The sequence below is a fragment of the Nipponia nippon genome, unplaced genomic scaffold, assembly GCF_047370975.1.
Source record: "Nipponia nippon isolate SJK-2023a ecotype South Korea unplaced genomic scaffold, ASM4737097v1 scaffold_22, whole genome shotgun sequence".
NCBI lineage: Eukaryota > Metazoa > Chordata > Aves > Pelecaniformes > Threskiornithidae > Nipponia > Nipponia nippon.
The window spans coordinates 1,444,098-1,463,133 of NW_028262339.1; the positions used below are offsets into that span (position 1 = coordinate 1,444,098).

Genomic DNA, 19,036 nt, shown 5'->3' on the forward strand with positions numbered 1-19,036 from the left:
GGCTGGGGTCAAACCACAACATGTTTTTTTTTCAGATCTTGTTGCTGTCCCTGACTTTCAGTCAGGAGCTATGGAAAACTGGGGCCTGGCTACCTACAGAGACACTTTTCTGCTTTATGATCCAAAAACATCTTCAGCTTCTAAGAAACTTTGGGTGACCATGGTGATAGGACATGAACTGTCTCGTCAGGTAGTCCAGTTTTGATCATTTATCAAACATGTTCATGAAGACGTGGCATTATATGTATTATTGATAACAAAACCACTGGTTCTATTTTGAAGATTAATCTCTGCATCTATTGACTCATTGGATAGTTATATAACTACAGATCATCTTTCCTCCCTGGATGATAATGTACAGCAAGGTAGCGAATCCAGTCTTTTCCTATATTAGCTCAGCAGTACTCCTAGGGATCACAGCTTAAACTCTGTCTTCTGTCACAATAGTAAACAGAAATAATTGTATATCCATGTAGAATTTATCACTTATGAGTAGTTACTGTTCAGGTAAAACTAACTATAAATCAGGAACTTAATGCTACAGTTCAAGTTTGACAGCTAGTGACAACTTACTAAAAATCATACTGAAGCTAAGAAAAGTTTTCAGTTGATTCATAAATTAGCATTATTTTAAGTTTGCAGTTAGTCTAGTTGTGAAATATAACTATTAGCTATCATATCTAATAACTTGCTATAGTTACTAGCTATGCTGCAATAGCTAATAAAGATATTGTTTGCATACAGAGCTATAAATTAAGCTAAAAATACATATCTATCTTACTAGCTACTTCTCAAAAATAGTTCCAATAATAGAGCCCTAAACTTTTGGTAAAACCCTATTAGTCTACTCAAGATTATATTTCCATTAATCCTAAAAGCACCCTTTAGATTGGTGAGTTAAAAGGTGTAGGTTTGCCAGCCCTAGTAATGCAGCCTAGCAAACATTAACCTTGAGTGCTTTTCCATTCAAGCACAGGGTTGGGCTCACTATAGTAGACTGAGCTAAAATTTTGGGGTTTGCCCTTTCGGATCTGGGGTTTGTGAAGACAGAATCAACTTGAGTCTTTTTATGTCTTCCAGCACAAGTATTCCCTGCATTATACATTTCTATTTTTAAAAATTTCGGGTGGTCTTCCTCTAGTGGTTTTCTGAATATTGTATTGTACTCAAGATACTCTCCCAAGGAAGGAGAAAAAAAAAAAAAAAGAAATCAGTGCTAAGATTGATGTGGTAATATACTACATAGGAATGAGCTTTGAACACATTTTTTTGAAGGCTTCACCAGGCTTGTTTGACAGAGAAGAGATTTTTCCACTCTTGATTGGATTTTGTCTTTCAGATATTGGCTGTCTGAAGTATTTCTGTTGATTCTTTTGGCAAAAACTCATTGTTCTTCATCCCCCTCTCCATTAATTATACCTGCTAAGTTTGCTTCAAATTCTTTGGATATTCTTTAGCTGCTTCTGAATATGTATATTAATCTGTTTTAGTGGTTTGGTAATCTATTCACTGTGGAATGGGGGAATGATATCTGGCTGAATGAGTGGTTTGCAAGATACATGAAATTCTTATCTGTTGATGCTGCATATCCTGAGTTGCAAGTGGTTGGTGTGACAGATTTTTTTTCAATATCTCTTCAATTTTTAAATTCAAGATGCTTTTCTTGAACTAAATCTATAAATATTGCTTTTGAAATTTTTCCCAGAGTGATTATTTGTTAGATACCTGCTCTGCAGCAATGGGAAGAGACTCTATGAACTCACCACGTCCAATATCTTCAAGGGCAGATTAAGGAAATGTTTGATACTCTTTCTTACGACAACGTGAGTTTGTTTCATATATAAAGATTTAATTTTTCAGTTATTGGTCATTTGTTTGACTACTAGAAATGACAATGACACTGGCTTAGATAGAGACAATGTGAAAAGGAAATTTGTCATGGAAATAGTGTTACAAAGTTAGGATTAAAATAAATTAAATCAAGATTTTTTTTCCCACTGGAAATGTTAAACATTCACAACTTACACTGTCCCACTGTCAGCCAGGACCATTCAGGATCACTGAAGGAAAAAAAAAAAAGCTGACGGGTATGGATTTTCCACCCCAAGATTCCTACTTATGCTAAAATGTCATGATTAAATCCTCTCATACAATGGTCTAAATAACTAAATTTCATTCATCGTTTAATCTTTTTTCTTTGTAATAGAAATAGAAAAAAAATCTCCCATGAGGAGGAAGGGACTTCAAGTTTTGATTTCAGATATTCTAGAATATAATTTTCTTGTTTCAGACTCCTACATGCATTCATTTATCTTGTTACCCATAATGCTATGATATGCACCACCAAATTATTCTGAATTGTTTTAATCTTTATGTTAAGGGAACTAAAAAAATAGCCAGTTGTAAAATAGGTGCTATACCTTATTGAACTTACATGGCTATTTAGCTGAAGTCTTTTCACGGTACCTTAATGAAGAACATATTATTTTTTACTAGTCTGATGCCATGTGTCTGTAAATATGAAGAAAATAGTTACCATATAAATGCTTTTGAATTTAGATCTGTTGCTGCAGATAGAATAATGGCCATGCTTTCTTAAATTCAGTAAAGTTGGTTTATAGTCACATTTCCATGTTGCCTGATCAATGCTATACTACTCCCTTAGCCTGCTTCCATCCTCCCCTAGTCCTTGGATTAAGCAAAGCAAACTGTTCATCCATGCATGAGTCAGTCTGGTATCTCTTGGCTGTCTTTCTTGCAACCACAGAGCTTCATCACACAAAACCTTATTTTTTGAGCTTCATCATGAGTGTTTTTGCTCTGTGAAACAAACAATGACCGTGAGACAATGTTTGACTTTGATCTCAATTCCTATTTATTCAGGATTTGAAGGGTTATTAAAATTCTCCATTAGTTTTATCAGCTTTGTGTTGTTCTCCAACATAGCTCTAGCTATTTCAGAGAAACTGGGATTTACATGCTGATCTGGCTATGTCCATCTCCGTGTGTATGGGGCTTGTAATCTGCATATGCTGAGGAACTTTTTGATTGAGAAGGTGTTTCAGAATGGGATAATTCATTACTCAAAGAAACACAACTATAAAAATATAAAGAACAAGGACCTCTGGAACAGCTTAGCTAATGTAAATTCCCATCTGCTATTTTAATTAGTATATCATACAGTAGTAAACATGAGTTTGGGGATAAACTAATTTTCTAGACAGATAGCAAGCCCAAAGCCTAAGTCCAATTTAAAACCTGTGTATGGTTTTGTTTGTTTGTTTGTTTGTTTGTTTTAAATACAGATGGTACACAAATTCTCTTTTTGAAAGCAGATTTCACCTCATGACATTGTTGCAGTTTGTGTCAACATAAAGCTGGTCAGAAGGTAGTCATTATAATCAGATTTGCTGTTATGTATTTCTCGATGTCTCAAAGACATTAAAAGATAAAAAAAAGATTGAGAGGCAGGTTGGCTCAGACATCTGACAGGAGAGCATTCCAGAATGGAAAGTCATATTGGCTGAAACTGCTTCCTACTGAAATCAGCACCTTGGAGGGTTAGGCTATAAGCACGGAGCTGAGACAATGAATAGATCCACTTTGCTGTGTATCTGATAGTATGAACTGAAATATTATGATTCTATGATTAAGAGTGAAAATCTTCATTAAATAGATACAGCAGAGCTGGCATGACTATCCTATAGACTAGTAGAGTAGTAATAATCTCAACAGAAGTTTTAATTCAGTGGGAACCATTGTGGTACACCAGGCAGTGGATGATTCCCATTTTGGAGAAAATAGCAGTTGATGCAAGTAGTTGCTGTAATACTGTTCATCCTTTGAATTTATTATATCATTCTGCTAGAAAAAATATCAAAGCATGGAGTGGAAACAAGGAAACTGCCATAGTCTAGCTCTTAGGTCAAAACCTACAAATAACTTCTCTGGGATAATAATTTAGTTTGATAGAATGAAGCTCATGTAAGACCTTCACGGATAACAGAAAGACGCTGGGCCATAATGGGTTAATCAAAGCTAATATAGTTGCAACCATTTTAACTCATCTGACATGCCTGAGACATCTTGAGTATATCTCCACTGGCTCAATTGAAGTTTCCGTAGTGGGTGCCCAAATTTATTGGATTACACATATAATAATGTGGACCTATTTATTTTCACAAAAAGGTAGGCAGTTTCACAGTGAAAACCCATTTTTTTTCAAGAGCCCAATCAGTAAGAGGAAATCCATCAATATATTTTGTTTGTGGATGAAGTAACCTAATAATAATGTGTAACTAAAGTAACCTAATAATAACAGCATCTCCTTTCGGGTAACTTTTTTCTTTTGCGGTTTATCCACAAAGGGTAATGTCCTCTCTTCCCTTTTGGCTTGGTATTCTTTTAACTGCCTCAGCGCTAGAATTGCATCACCAACTGCTGTCCCCTGGGCACCTCCCAGGATCAATATGATGTTCCCTTTAAGACAAAAAGGTGCCCTGACTAAGTCTGGATAGCATTCCTGAGGTAAATACCTTTGAGTCGGGGCTAATGAAGGCAGGGTTATAAATACCTTGTTGAATAGCCAATTCTCTCAAATATTGCCCCCCTGCCCCCACATCTATATGCTTCCGTGTCACCATTCTGTCATTCCAATCAAATGGGGAGGGGTGTTGTGTTTTCACTGCCCCCCGCAACCATTCCCAAAGAGAATAACTCGCATTTCCATTTGCCCGGGTCCTTTTTAATCGTTGCGTCACCACTGAATGTTGGGAAACTGCTCCCAGGCGCACTACTTCTTGGGACTCAGTTGTACACTCTCCCCTACTTGGTCCCACACTCGCAGTAACCACTGTCCCATTCTCTCCCCGGAGTTCTGCCGATATGAGTCTGCCACATTCTGCAGCTCATCCTGAGTGTAGTCCCACGCTGATATTGCATGCTGCAGTGCCCCAGGGGGTCCTTTTGCTTTATTAATAACCAAAGGGCGCACAGGGATTGCTCTACCATTTTCATCCTTGGACCCTCCAGTCCATTCCTCAGCAGAGGAATTCCAGCTGCCGCTGTCCCCATAATCACTGGGGTAACTGACTGCTCGATTCCTATGCCCCCATTGCCCAGTGCGGGCACTCTGACCCTTCCTCACTGTGTGTACTTGGGTTTCCAGCATGTCCCTCTGTACCTGGGCTTCCAACCTCTCCAAGCACCACTGGGTCTCCAAACTTTTGAGTTGCACTTGCCATTCCTTGTTTTTCTTTCGTTCATTTTTCTAGGATTTCCCACAGTCACGGTAGGCAAGTTAACAATAACCAGATACAACAGAATATGTTTATCAAAATCATTGCAAGAGATGCAGGTCTGGGTCTTCTGAAACATATTTTGAGTAGCTCTGGTCATGGGAAATCTCCATATTCATATTTTACAAAATGCATCACCATCTGGGCATTTTGTACTAAATCGTTAGAATACAGTTTTAAAAGTTGTTTATAAGGTAGTACCTTGTTACGGTGATGTAGGAAAAAGACACAGCGGGATCTGCAGGCTGTGGAGAGGGGATGCTTCAGTTGTGGACGTTCGCTGGTCTTGGAGAAACATGGGCCCTAGGGAACCAGTCACTTGAGTAAACACTTAGAAATGTTTCCTTGGCTAGGGGTCTGCTGAAAAAAAACAAGCAAGCTGTTCAGTGTCCATCTTCACATCTGGTCGAAGAGCATGTGTCTTCTCTGGTTTATTTCTGTCATGTTGTCAAATACACCGTACACGATCATATTAATGGTGGTGGTCAAGGCCCCTGCAAAGAGTACTTCTCCTCTCAGGTTTCCTGTTTTAATTGGGCATAGTGATCAGAACATTCTTTGTCTGGAGACAGGTCAACAGCGAACAGGGTATAGCCATGGGTGAACTCTTCCCTGTCAACCAGCAGGGAATGGTCTTTCATATGGCAGCCGATTGTCTGAACGAGCTGCATGTATAATCTCACACAGCAGCCACTCTCGAAATCAGGCTGCAGCAGTTTTGTTTGTGTTTGTTCACCATCCACACAGAGGGCCACAAAATTTATATCATAATGTTTAAAGTTGTAAAGGTTCTTCACATAATTGTCACTAAAAGTGCCATTATCTACAAATCCAGTCACAACAAGCTTGGGTACCTGGCCCAGAAACAAATTTTCCTGGCTGCTGACATGACTGCTGGTCAGTATGCTGAACACTTTCATGCCCACCCGGTCCACCAGGTATTTAGTGTTGGCCATGAGTAATGCCTCAGCATGCCCCAAAGGCACTCCAGGCACCACCCGCACCTTCTTCATAAACAGCTCTGGCTTATCAGTGGGTCCCCCAGCATAACGTCCAGCTGGCTGAAAATAGAGGCCAGTGGGTAATTCATGAGACCCACGGCCTCACCAGCTCTGAAGTTTGAACTTTCAGCTTTTACAATCTTGCAGCCAAGTTACAGCAGAGTGTTGTTCAGATCTGTGTAATCTTCCCCATTCCTAGCTATGAAAAAGTCCAGAGGTGCAGACTCTGCAATAGCCAAAAGTGGAGGCGCCTCAGTAAACAGGCTTTTCTCAATGCTGGTCTGTGTCACAGACACTTCAAACAAATCCAGCTCAGATTTGGTACATTCTTCTGAGCAGGCATGAACAGAAACCATCCGTTTTAAAATATATTTCCTTTTCTAGTGGTAGAACGGGACCTCTTTCTCTGGGATTTCTGTTTCTTTTGCATGGTTCGGCCCGGCTTGTTTTTTTTCTTCTTCCTGTCCTGGTCAGACTGTTGTCTGGTGCCCCACTTCCTTTGTCTTTTACAGGGCTGGGGCGGACCTTCCCTCTGGGGGCGTGACATGGCTTGCTTTCTTTTAAGGCTTTTTCTTTGAATATAAGCAAGTCCCTGTCACATCCCACCTGGGGGAAGGGGGAAGGAGTGACTAAGATTCGCAAATGCTCTCCGTGTGGATTAAGGTGAGCCAATGCTCAAGGCCCGTACACAAATACCAGCTTTAATGGAAAGCTTCTATAGCAACAAATATTGAGCACGAATATTCGATACCGGCCAGCCCTCTCATGATTATATCTACCCCAGCTATGCGGCTAAGCTATGCGGCTTTATGGAAAATCGAGGTAGGCCGTGCAGTACTTAACTACAATTTAACAACTTTTAATAACCTTAGGAGAAGTGAAAGAGAGAGAGGGAGAGAGAGAGAAAGAGGAAAGAAGAGGAGAATCACCAGTCCTGGATCCAGCGTTGGACCTGCCAACGGGGGTATTCGGTGGGTAAAAGAGGGCAAGAGAGAGTGAGAGTCCCCATTTATAGATTTCAGTCTCTGGAATTCTGGAACCTTCTCTCATCCGAGTTCCAGGAGTGGTAGAGATACCAGTCGAATTAAGAGGGGCAACCAACAGAAGTGATACCAGGACCCTCCCCCAGGCCGTATGTGTGTGGGGGAATAAGTGCTTCATAGGCTTCATAGACCGAGGGGGAGGGTCCCCGCCTTCGCAGGACTCCCTCCCTCACCCCCACTCCAGGTACTGTCTGGTCCTGGGTCCTAGCGACCGTTGCTCTGCATTGTGGTTTTAGCACCAAGGCTGTTTGAGACATCTCGTTGTTTTGCAATAGCAGTTCTCTACAGTCCCGAGCCCTCCTCATTTGACAGCATTTCCAACTTGTCCACAACAACCTTGGAAACATAGCCAAACACATTTTTTGCAATATCTTGAGCAGTGTTTTTAATGTGTGGCGTAACAATTTCCAAACACCATTTCAAAAGCGGGACAGCCTTTCTAAACAGGCTACAGAATATTACCTCCAACGCCCACACCGTTCATCACAAGAATACGTTGAAAACTAGGGAGACCATTGCCAGCCTGGGCTCTGTAATAATTCACGTACAAAGATGGGTCCCCATAATTTTTTACCACTACCATTTTGGTGTGCTTTCTTAAAATAGGCTTCTGGGGCTGAAGATGCAGCTTGACAATCACCTTCCCAAAGGAAAATGAGATGTGCTTGTTCTGGTCAGTCTTTATTTCAGTGCTGTTCAGGTTGATGTGCTGGCAGTTTACCAGCAAGTAGTGTGGCTTATATGTCACCATAATGATCTCGTCGTTATTACTGCCAGTTGGAACACAGCAAAATAAAGGAAGTGCAAAGTCCCTGACAAGCTGGTGCTCTACAAGGTTCATGTAGAGGTAGAGTGAGTTAAATCCTCTGGTGATGTCCGCCACAGAGGGAAATTTCTTAGCAGCAGCCCCCAGAGAAGCCCCCCAAATATGTGCTAGATTCCCAGTTGTAGAAAAAAGTATAAGGCTTCTCATCCTTTTTGAGCTTTGTTTTCCTTATGATGGGGTCATAGACCAGGCCCACTGCTGGAGAGTCGACAGCTGAAGCTTTTTTGTGGGGGTTAATAAGATGGTTCATGTGTTCCACTAACATGGAGAGGGATGGATAATAGCCTTTCCGCAAAGTATACTGCCATGTCTTGCCCTGCAGCACTATTTCAAAGATGATGTCTTCATTGATGCTATTCCAGCTGTGTGTATTTCCAACACCCCACCTCCCACTTCCCAGAGAGCTCCAGGAGTCTCACCAGATGTATGGCGAAGTTCAAGCTGGTGTTTTGTGGGAAGATTTTGGTGCTAGCATTGCTGGGCAGTGTGATGTGGAAACCTCCGTCTGCCATTCTTCTTTTTCCCCCTGCTCCACTTGATGTCTTGGACTTGGGAGACTTCTGTCCAACTGCTAGATCTCTGAAGCCAGCCACAGCACTTCACCAGCAGCTGTTTCTTTCTTCTTTTCCCTTCTGCAGAAATGATCTTCTCAATTTTGTACCTTCTGTCCTTGTCAGCATTCACTTTTTGAAGTTCTTCAGGGTAAAATGTCCCCTCTATTGCTTTGTAACCATAGTCTATTAAGCAGAAAACAGGTATCTGTCCCCTTCTCACAATTTCAGCTATTATGAAAATTCCATCTGTGAACCTCTGCTCATAACCTTTCTCAAAACTCTCTTTTGTTCTAGACACCCTGATGTGGTCTCCTTTTTTGAGCAGAGGCGCAGATTGTTTAATTTTAAGCACACCTGCATATGCAGTTTTCCAAACCCTTGCAGAGTTTGAAGTGTTCACATCCACATGCCTGGCTCTGATAGTTCTGTGGAAGCTATGGTTATAGCTTTTTATAAACTCTGATAACACATCAATGTAGCGAAAAGCGTTGTGTGCTGTAAAATATTTCCACATCTTGGTTTTGAGTGTTCTGTTAAAACACTCTGTGATGGAGGCTTTTGCTTCATTATTAGTAACAAAATGGTGAACATTACACTGCTTTAAAAGCTTGTTTAAAGGCTGGCTTAAAAATTCTTTTCCCCGGTCAGTCTATAATTTCTGAGGCTTGCGCGCCCCGCTAAAAATTATTTTTAGAGCCCTGGCTATTTCAGAACCTGTTTTGTCTTTTAGACCAACGGCCCAGGCAGGCTTGGACAATACGTCTGTCACCGTTAAGATGTACTTAACACCATCATTGTTTCTGGAAAACTATTGCATATCCACCAAGTCTGCCTGCCATTGTACATCCATCCACCTGTGCCACAATCACCCTGTTTCTTTTAAAATGCTTTCTTGCAGCCTTGTGTAAGCTGTAAGCAGCCTTGTGTAAGCTGTAAGCGTCCTTGCTTGCAAGCCAGGTTGCCACTTGGCTTCTGTTCAGATCGGAAATTCACCTTTTAGCAGCTTCAAAAGGGGGATTTGTACCTGTAGCGGTCACAGTCATCACAACCTATGAGGGTTACTTGACCCACAGGTGTATAAAGATCGTGACCGTGGGGTTCTCCGGATTCTGCAATACACAAGGATACGGAGGTCTGGGTTTCTGTGAATTTCTTTATTACAAATTACTACAAAACTGCTATTAGTAAAAACATATATATATATGTATATAAACTGCAAGTCACTACAAAATTACCACTAGGAAAGCAAGTGTGTGTATATATGTGTGTGTGTGTGTGTATAAAACAAGAGCAAAGCAAATATATGTATATTACAAGTTATTATAGAATTAAACTAGTGAAGCAAGTATATACTTATGAAACTTTACCTGTGCGTGCCTATAAATATTTTATGTGAAGTGCTACCAGTACGACGCTCACCAAACCGCTCCCAGAAGTGGGGCTAATGGATGATGGAAAAAGTCTCACTTCAAAGATGATCCGTGTCACAGAGTCCAGAGTCAGCCAGGCAATCCCCAGCGAGGGTCTGGTCTGTCTGGGAGATCTCATGCAGAGAGGCTCTTGCAGAGAAGCTCTTACAGAGCTGTTCTTGCAGAGAAGCTCATTTTGGGTAGGTAGCGAGTTACTTTTTATACCTTTTTAGTGTAGCTACATAAGTGAGTGTAGGACATCAGTTCCCAGAATAGTTGTTCCTGACTCCTGTTTTCTGGGGATAATAAGGGATGTGGAAAATCCACCTAATTCCTCAGGCTTCAGCCCATCTCTGTATATCTTTACTTTTACAATGTGATCCATTGTCTGACTGAATCTCAGAGGGTAGAGGTAGGTGTGTAAACCATTGTCGTAATAAAAAAAAATACACATTTCGCACTAGTCTGAGGACATGGGTAGGCCATACCTAAACCGCTGACAATCTCTACCCCGGGTTAAAATGTATTCCCATTTATTACATCCACATGCACACAAAACAGAGAGCCTTCATCCAGGAAAGAGTTAGAAAGGAATTTAATAAGAAGATAGGACAGGCTGCGCTGATCAGGCACAGGACATGGCCAGACAAGTGTACTGACCGGCAAGCTATTTATACACAGCTGGCCCTTTTTATCCTCATACTCATCTATTTTCCCGCAGTTGTTCCTCCCCAAATCACCTATATCCTTCCCTTTTCCTGCCTGTGGTTCCTTCCCTAAATATCTCATAATAAGTTTTGCGCAATCCCCAAATGCTCTTCCCCTGCATCCCATAATGTGTCCCATACCCCTAAGCAGTAACCCCCCTCAGGCCAAAAAGTGCTCTGTTGTTGACTCATCTTGATGGGTGTCACACCTGGACTCTGGGGCTGAGGCTCTTCTGGGACAGCCCTGGGAGGGTCATGGACAGGGTATGCCTTCCTTGTGAGTCTGTAATTTGGGTTCCCACCAGCTGGGGTGCTTCTGTGCTCCTCTGGGCTTGTGGAGATGGGCCTTTGATGGGCTGAGAGCTCCTGTGATGGGCCTGGGAGGAGCCAGGACAGGGTATTATTTGGGCTTCCCCGGCCCCCCACCATTGTCCCTCTGTGCTCCTTTGTGGGTGTGCAGATGAGTTTTTATCACACGACCTAATGTTGCAAGAGAGGATTGATAGTCTAGACATAGGACTTGTCCAATATATGTCAGCAGAAGCAATGACAGGTGGCAAAATCAGGAAGATTGGGGCCAGACTTTTTATTGCCTGTAGCGATAGGACAAGGGGTAATGGTTTTAAACTAAGAGAAGGTAGATTCAGACAACACCTGTGGTGGTAGGATTTGAGGCCCTCAGGCTTTCATTTGTTCACTTTACTAGCACTTGTCTGGGGGAGGGCGAATCTTTTGCCTTTGTGATTGGTAAACTGAGGCACAGAAAGATTAAGTGATGTGTCCAAGGTCACACAGGATGCTTGTAGTGGAGAAAGGAATTGACTGAGTTTTATTTATGCACAATCCATTCGATTACACCACATTTCTATTCTGATTATGAAGCTTAAATACATGGTTATATCAACAATGAAAAAAAATTGTTATATAACTTGTCCTCTCCAGTATGCAGACCATGAGAAATCTAACTGTGGTTTTTATCTAAGAATACATTCATGTATAATGGAATAATTCTGTGCAAAATGTATTTATATGCACACACACACTCATGCATACATATACACATTTTACATACACACACACACACACAAATTATGAATTGCACTCTAGAGACAGAAAAATTGCTTTGTCAAATACATTTCTGATCACAGTTGCATGATATCCCTAGAAACAAGGATAAAAGCAGACAATACCACTCCTTAAGAGAGTATCACATTGCTGAACCATATAAAATTGGCTTGATTGGAGTTAGTGGATGTTGCTGTGCATTTAGCAGTCTTGTTACTGTCTGGTTCATCTCATATGTAACTTGGTTAAGCAATGCCTCATCCGTAAATGAGGCTAATAGGTTAAAAGCTGTATTAATATTAATGAGCATGTCTCCAAATAATAGTTCTGCTTACAATGCAACATTCCTCAATCCATCTGCCACTTTGCCATTACTTCCCTTCTCTGAGGTTTGCTTAGTTGCATAGTACAAGTTCTTCTTCATCACTGGAGACTGTATACTCTATACAGTATTGAATAATATATATTCCAGTCTTTAGTTTATTACTATGCTTAGTGCCTTTTAAAAAGTGCAACTTCCAGTCAAAACATAGAACAGGAAGTCAAAGTAAGTACAGATGGATGAAGAAATGTTTTACAGAAAATTATAACACCATTTTGCAGGAAATTCTTTCCCGTTTCAGAAACATGGGAAGATAAAACTTAAGAGCAGCCTGTTCCAATGAGCAGAAAGTCAGGCAAAAATGCCAGGAGGCCTGCATGGATGAACAAGGAGCTCCTGGCCAAACTCAAACACAAAAAGGAAGTATACAGAGGGTGGAAGCAAGGATGCCTCTAGCTCTTGTGTTTCAGATGTCCTGTCTGAGGGCTGCAGGAGGGCAGCCCTTCTCTTCCATTTCCCTTTAACCCTTTGAGCTGATCCACCTGTAAACCAGTGTGGTGAGTTGACCTTGGCTAGCTGCCAGGTGCTCACCAAGCCGCTCTAGCATTCCCCCTCTTTCTTCACTGACCTTGGTGTCTGCATAGTTGCTTCTCTCACATTCTTCTCGCTCCTCTCTCTCACAGCTGCTGCTGCGCCATGTTTTTTATCCTTTCTTAAATATGTTATCACAGAGGCGCTACCACCTTCGCTGATTGGCTCAGCTTTGGCCAGCGGCGGGTCCGTCTTGGAGCCAGCTGGAACTGGCTCTGTCCGACATGGGGGCAGCTTCTGGCATCTTCTCACAGAAGCCACCCCTGCAGCACCCCCTGCTACTAAAACCCTGCCACGTAAGCCCAATACAACCAGACATTAGACCAAACTTTGGTATCCTTTTGTAAATCAGATGGGGGTGGCGCATTTTGAATGGGTGAGGGCGGCATGTCAAGGGGTGGCTCGGCACCCCCTGGCCATTGGATATTGTACTCTGTCAATTTCCCTGTAAGTCCTGTTCTCCCCTCGACCCAGCCGCGACGTGCTATGTGCATTACCATCTTCTGGATTGTACTGGAGTGTGCAATTCCCTGGGGAACGGGAGCAGATGCTCTGATTCTTTTGAGGATGGGGAATGGGGTCTGTATTTCTAAGGGCGCGTCTAATGCGAAGAGTTCTGTATCTAATAGGACTACATAAGTAGCCAGCAGTGATTTTTCCCAGGGTGAGTACCGTGATTGTGAACCTTGCCACCCCTTTGACCTGAACCGTACGGGAGTCAATTGGGCCTTATTGGGAGCTCATTGCCACAATCCCCATTGATATCCTTTTTCTGCGAGTCCTATATGTAGGCTAAAGGGGGCCCCTGGTATTATTGGGCCCATAGCCTGATTTTCTAAAACATTGCGTATTAATAAACGAAGCACCTCTTCATGAGTAACTGTCCATTCCCAGGTAGCACGCTTCTTCAACAGATCATATAAGGGTCGAGCAATTATACTGAACCTTGGAATATGGGCTCGCCAGAATCCTAAAGTTCCTAGGGCTTGTCGGAGCTCCTTCTTATTGGAGGGTGAGCTCAACTTGGATATTTGCTGCAAGGTATCAGAGGGAATACACTGCCTGCCACTTTGCCAAGTTATGCCTAAAAATTGAACCGTTTGGCTAGGTCCCTGTCATTCAGCTTCAGGGATAGTAATTCCCTTATTTTCCAGATGGACCAGGATGCGATCACGCATTCTTTGGACCTTATTGAGGTAATCCCCTCCAATTAAAATGTCATCTATATATTGATATACTGTCACCCCTGGTTCCTGTGGGACTTGTTCTATTTCCCGAGCTAAGGCCTGATGTGACAATGTAGGGCTATGTTTGAATCCTTGGGGTAATCGGGTAAAAGTGTACTGTGTTCTGCCCCGAGTGAAAGCAAATCTCTCTTGATCCTCAGGTTGTAATGGGACCATGCAAAGCGCATCCTTTACATCCAGGACTGCCATCCAAGGATGGGCTGCTTGCTCTATAGTGAAAACAAGATCTGTGATAGATGGGACGGCAGCGTGTAAGGGTCCAGTATTTTCATTCAGTTTACGATAATCTACTGTCAAACGCCAGGTGCCATTAGGCTTATGGACAGGCCACACAGGGTAGTTATACGGGGAATGAGTTTTCTGAATAATACCCTGTTGTTCTAAATCCTGAATAAGACTAGTTATGCCTAGTGAGGCTTCGGAGCTAATATGATATCGTTGTACATGAGTCAAGGCACTTTTAGGCAATTTAGGCGCGGCATGTGATAAAAAGGCACTAGACCCCTCGGTTGGTATTTTATCTATGGAGACTGTGGAGTTTTGAATCCAAGGGTTTGGCGCCCAAGTGCCTAATAGTTTGGAATTTTAATTTTAATATACCCAGGGTTTCTTTGTCCTGCCCCCATCAAGGTTTCTTTGTCCTGCCAACTACTCCCCATCAAGGAGGTTTTCCAGTTAAGGAGATATCCTTTGTCAGTATGTTTACCAGGTCACCTTTGTGGCTGCTCTGTCAGTACCCCAAAGCTTCCCACCTCCCCAGGAGCATAGTAATCTCTTTTAACAGAAGCAGCGGCATAGACATGTCTACCAACACGCTGCTACTTCACACATCTATGAAATGAAACACTGGACAATCATTTTAACTCAAGTACGGAGAAACTTTATTAAAAAGGCATGAGGGGAGTTGGTTGCCAGTCAGCCTTCTCCAGGATTTTTCCTTTTTTTTTCCTTGAACACTACTGTCACTTCTATGTCTGTTCTCCTTTCTTTAGCTGCTGCAGGCCCAGACAGGAATGCAGACAAGTCACGGCACGCTTCTGACTTCTCCCCCTCAGTCCTCAATACCCAAAGCATGGGGAAGGCAGGAGCCTAGTTTCGTGGGTAAAAACTTTAAAGGGTCTATGACTGTCGAGGACTGTTATGGAACCAGAATTGTCTCGACATTGCCGTTCTACCGCCATCTTCTGGTTTCGACATCCAGCCCCCGACGAAACCACCACAGGATGCCCATGCAGAGACCAGGACACGAAAGGCGGGACCATGGACTGCACGCACGCCTGCGCAGAGGCCAGGACGCGAAAGGCAGAGGCCAGGACGCGAAAGGCGGGGCCATGGACTGCACGCACGCCTGCGCAGACACCAGGGCGCGAAAAGCAGAAGCGCAAACTGCATGTACGCAGACCCATTCTGCGCATGTGCATGGCCCTATAAAAGGACCGCGTGCGCCTTTTGAGGCTCTCTTTCTCTTCTCGTCATACCCCGCGCACCTCCTTGGAAGCTGCTCCTGCGGACACAGAGGCTGGACCGACTGGACCTTTGATTGACAGGACAACACCGGACTCGGAGTGGCGGTAGCTAGTTCCCCTATGTGGCTCTCTTCTCACCCGCCTGAGCACGCTCTTTCTCTCTTTTTTCTCTCCTTTTCTCTCTTTCTTCCCCCCCCCCCCCCGTCTTCCTCCGAGGTCCTCACCCCTTCGTTCGCCAAAATAAAGTCAAAAGGTTGTACGGCATTTGACCTCGTTTGCGTCTTAATCTCGTCCTTGGGATCGTATCGAAACCTCCCCCGACTTTGGATCGGGACAATGACATATACTCAGGCTGGGTACTACTATGCACATGATGTGACAGGAATGGCTCACAAAATCAGGAGAGGCCGGGAAGAGGCCCTGGTCCTCATGGGGAATTTCAACCACCTCGATATCCGCTGGAGGGACAACGCAGTGGGGCATAAGCAATCCAGGAGGTTCCTGGAGAGCATCAATGACAACTTCCTGACCCAAGTGATAGAGGAGTCAATGAGGAGAGGTGCTCTACTGGAACTCATACTCCTATACCTCATGGGGATGTGAAGGTCAAAGGCAGCCGTGGCTGCAGTGACCATGAGATGATGGAGTTGAGGATCCTGAGAGGAGGGAGCAGGGCAAAAAGCAGGCTCACAGCCCTGAACTTCAGGAGAAACTTTGGCCTCTTCGGGGATCTGCTTGGCAGAGTCCCAAGGGACAAGGCCCTGGAGGGAAGAGGGGCCCAAGAAAGCTGGTTAATATTCAAGCATCACCTCCTCCAAGCTCAAGAGCGATCCATCCCAACGAGCAGGAAGTCAGGCAAAAATGCCAGGAGGCCTGCGTGGATGGACAAGGAGCTCCTGGCTGTGCTGGTTTTGGCAGGGATAGAGTTAATTTTCTTCATAGTAGCTAGTATGGGGCTATGTTTTGGATTTGTTTTTGTTATTGCTGAGCAGTGCTTACACAGAGTCAAGGCCTTTTCTGCTTCTCACACCACCCCACCAGCGAGTAGGCTGGGGGTGCACAAGAAGTTGGGAGGGGACACGGCTGGGACAGCTGACCCCAACTGACCAAAGGGATATTCCAGACCATATGATGTCATGCTCAGCATATAAAGCTGGGGGAAGAAGAAGGAAGGGGGGACGTTCGGAGTGATGGCGTTTGTCTTCCCAAGTAACCATTACGCGTGATGGAGCCCTGCTTTCCTGGGGATGGCTGCACACCTGCCTGCCGATGGGAAGTAGTGAATGAATGCCTTGCTTTGCTTGCGCGCATGGCTTTTGCTTTACCTATTAAACTGTCTTTATCTCAACCCACGAGTTTTCTTGCTTTTACTTTTCCAGTTCTCTCCTCCGTCCCACTGTGGGGGAGTGAGCGAGCGGCTGTGTGGTGCTTAGTTGCTGCCTGGGGTTAAACCACGACACTGGCCAAACTCAAACACAAAAAGGAAGCATACAGAGGGTAGAAGCAAGGATGAGTAACCTGGAAGGAATACAGAGGCACTGTCTGAGCATGCAGGGATGGGGTTAGGAAAGCCAAAGCCCAAATGGAATTGAATCTGGCCAGGGATGTCAAAGGGAACAAGAAGGGCTTCTCTGAGTACATAGGTGAGAAAAGGAAGGCTAGGGAAAATGTGGGCCCGCTGCTGAGTGAGACATAGAATCATAGAATCGTCAAGGTTGGAAAAGACCTCTGAGATCATCGAGTCCAACCGTTAACCTAGCACTGCCAAGTCCATCTATACCATGTCTTCAAGCACCGTATCTATCCGTTCTTTAAATACCTCCAGGGATGGAGACTCAACCACTTCCCTGGGTAGCCTGTTCCAATGCTTGACCACCCTTTCGGTGAAGAAGTTTTTCCTAATGTCTAAACTAAACCTCCCCTGGCGCAGCTTGAGGCCGTTTCCTCTTGTCCTATCCCTTGTTACTTGGGAGAAGAGACCGACCCCCACCTCACTACAACCTCCTTTCAGGTAGTTGTAGAGAGCAATAAGGTCTCCCCTCAGCCTCCTCTTCTCCAGGCTAAACAACCCCAGCTCCCTCAGTCGCTCCTCATAAGACTTGTGCTCTAGACCCTTCACCAACTTCGTTGCCCTCCTCTGGACACGCTCCAGCACCTCGATGTCCTTCTTGTAGTGAGGGGCCCAAAACTAAACACATTACTCGAGGTGCAGCCTCACCAGTGCCGAGTACAGGGGCACTATCACCTCCCTGGTCCTGCTGGCCACACTATTCCCGATACAGGCCAGGATGCCATTGGCCGTCTTGGCCACCTGAGCACACTGCTGGCTCATGTTCAGGCAGCTGTCAACCAACACCCCCAGGTCCTTTTCTGCCAGGCAGCTCTCCAGCCACTCCTCCCCCAGCATGTAGCGTTGCATGGGGTTGTTGTGACCCAAGGGCAGGACCCGGCACTTAGCCTTGTTGAATCTCATGCAGTTGGCCCCGGCCCATCGGTCCAGCCTGTCCAGGTCCCTCTGCAGGGCCTTCCTACCCTCCAGTAGATCGACACTTCCCCCCAACTTGGTGTCATCTGCAAACTTCCTGAGGGTGAACTCGATCCCCTCGTCCAGATCATCAATGAAGATATTGAACAGGACTGGCCCCAGTACTGAGCCCTGGGGAACACCACTCGTGACCGGCCGCCAACTGGATTTGACTCCATTCACCACCACTCTCTGGGCATGGTGACATGGGACGTGGAAAAGGCTGAGGTACCGAATGCCGCCTTTGCCTCAGTCTTTACTAGGAATCCCAGGTCCCAGAGACCAGGGGGAAAGCCTGGAGCAAGGAAGACGTACCCTTGTTGGAGGAGGATCAGGTCAGGGAATACTTAAGCAAACCGGACCCTGATGGGATGCACCCAGGAGGGCTGAGGGAGCTGGCAGATGTCATTGCAAGGCCACTCTCAATAATCTTTGAACAATCATGGCGACTGGGAGAGGTGCCCGGGGAATGGAGGAAAGCAAATGTCTCTCCTACCTTCAAGAAGGGCAAGAAGGAGGACCCAGGGAGCTACAGGCCGGTCAGCCTCACCTCAGTCGCTGGGAAGGTGATGGAGCAGCTAATTCTGGAAACCATTTCCAGGCACATGAAGGACAAGACGGTGATCGGGAGTAGTCAGCATGGCTTCACCAAGGGGAAGTCACGCTTGACCAACTTGATAAACTTCTATGATGAAGTGACTGGCCTGGTAGACGAGGGGAGAGCAATGGGTGATGTCTACATAGACTTCAGGAAGGCTTTCGACACTGTCTCCCATTAGAGCCTCATGGAGAAGCTAATGAAGTATGGGCTGGATGAGCAGACAGTGAGGTGGTTTGAAAACTGGCTGAATGGCCGAGCCCACAGGGCGGTGATCAGTGACACAAAGTCTAGTTGGAGGCCAGTAACTAGCGATGTACCCCAGGGGTCAATACTGGGCCCAGTCCTGTTCATCATCTTCATTACTGATCTGGATGCTGGGGCAG

The 19,036-nt window shown here is 44.5% G+C and overlaps 1 protein-coding gene across 1 annotated transcript in view; it reads left to right on the forward strand.

Moving 5' to 3' along the window:
* The window catches only part of LOC148055420 (uncharacterized), a 77,494-nt gene extending 61,802 nt beyond the window's left edge, over positions 1-15,692 (forward strand). Inside the window, exon 3 of the mRNA XM_087760264.1 lies at positions 15,055-15,692. Coding sequence (XP_087616390.1) covers positions 15,055-15,606 — 552 coding nt within the window. The 3' untranslated portion in view covers positions 15,607-15,692. The remainder of the gene's footprint in view (positions 1-15,054) is intronic.
* The last annotated feature ends 3,344 nt before the right edge of the window (positions 15,693-19,036 follow it).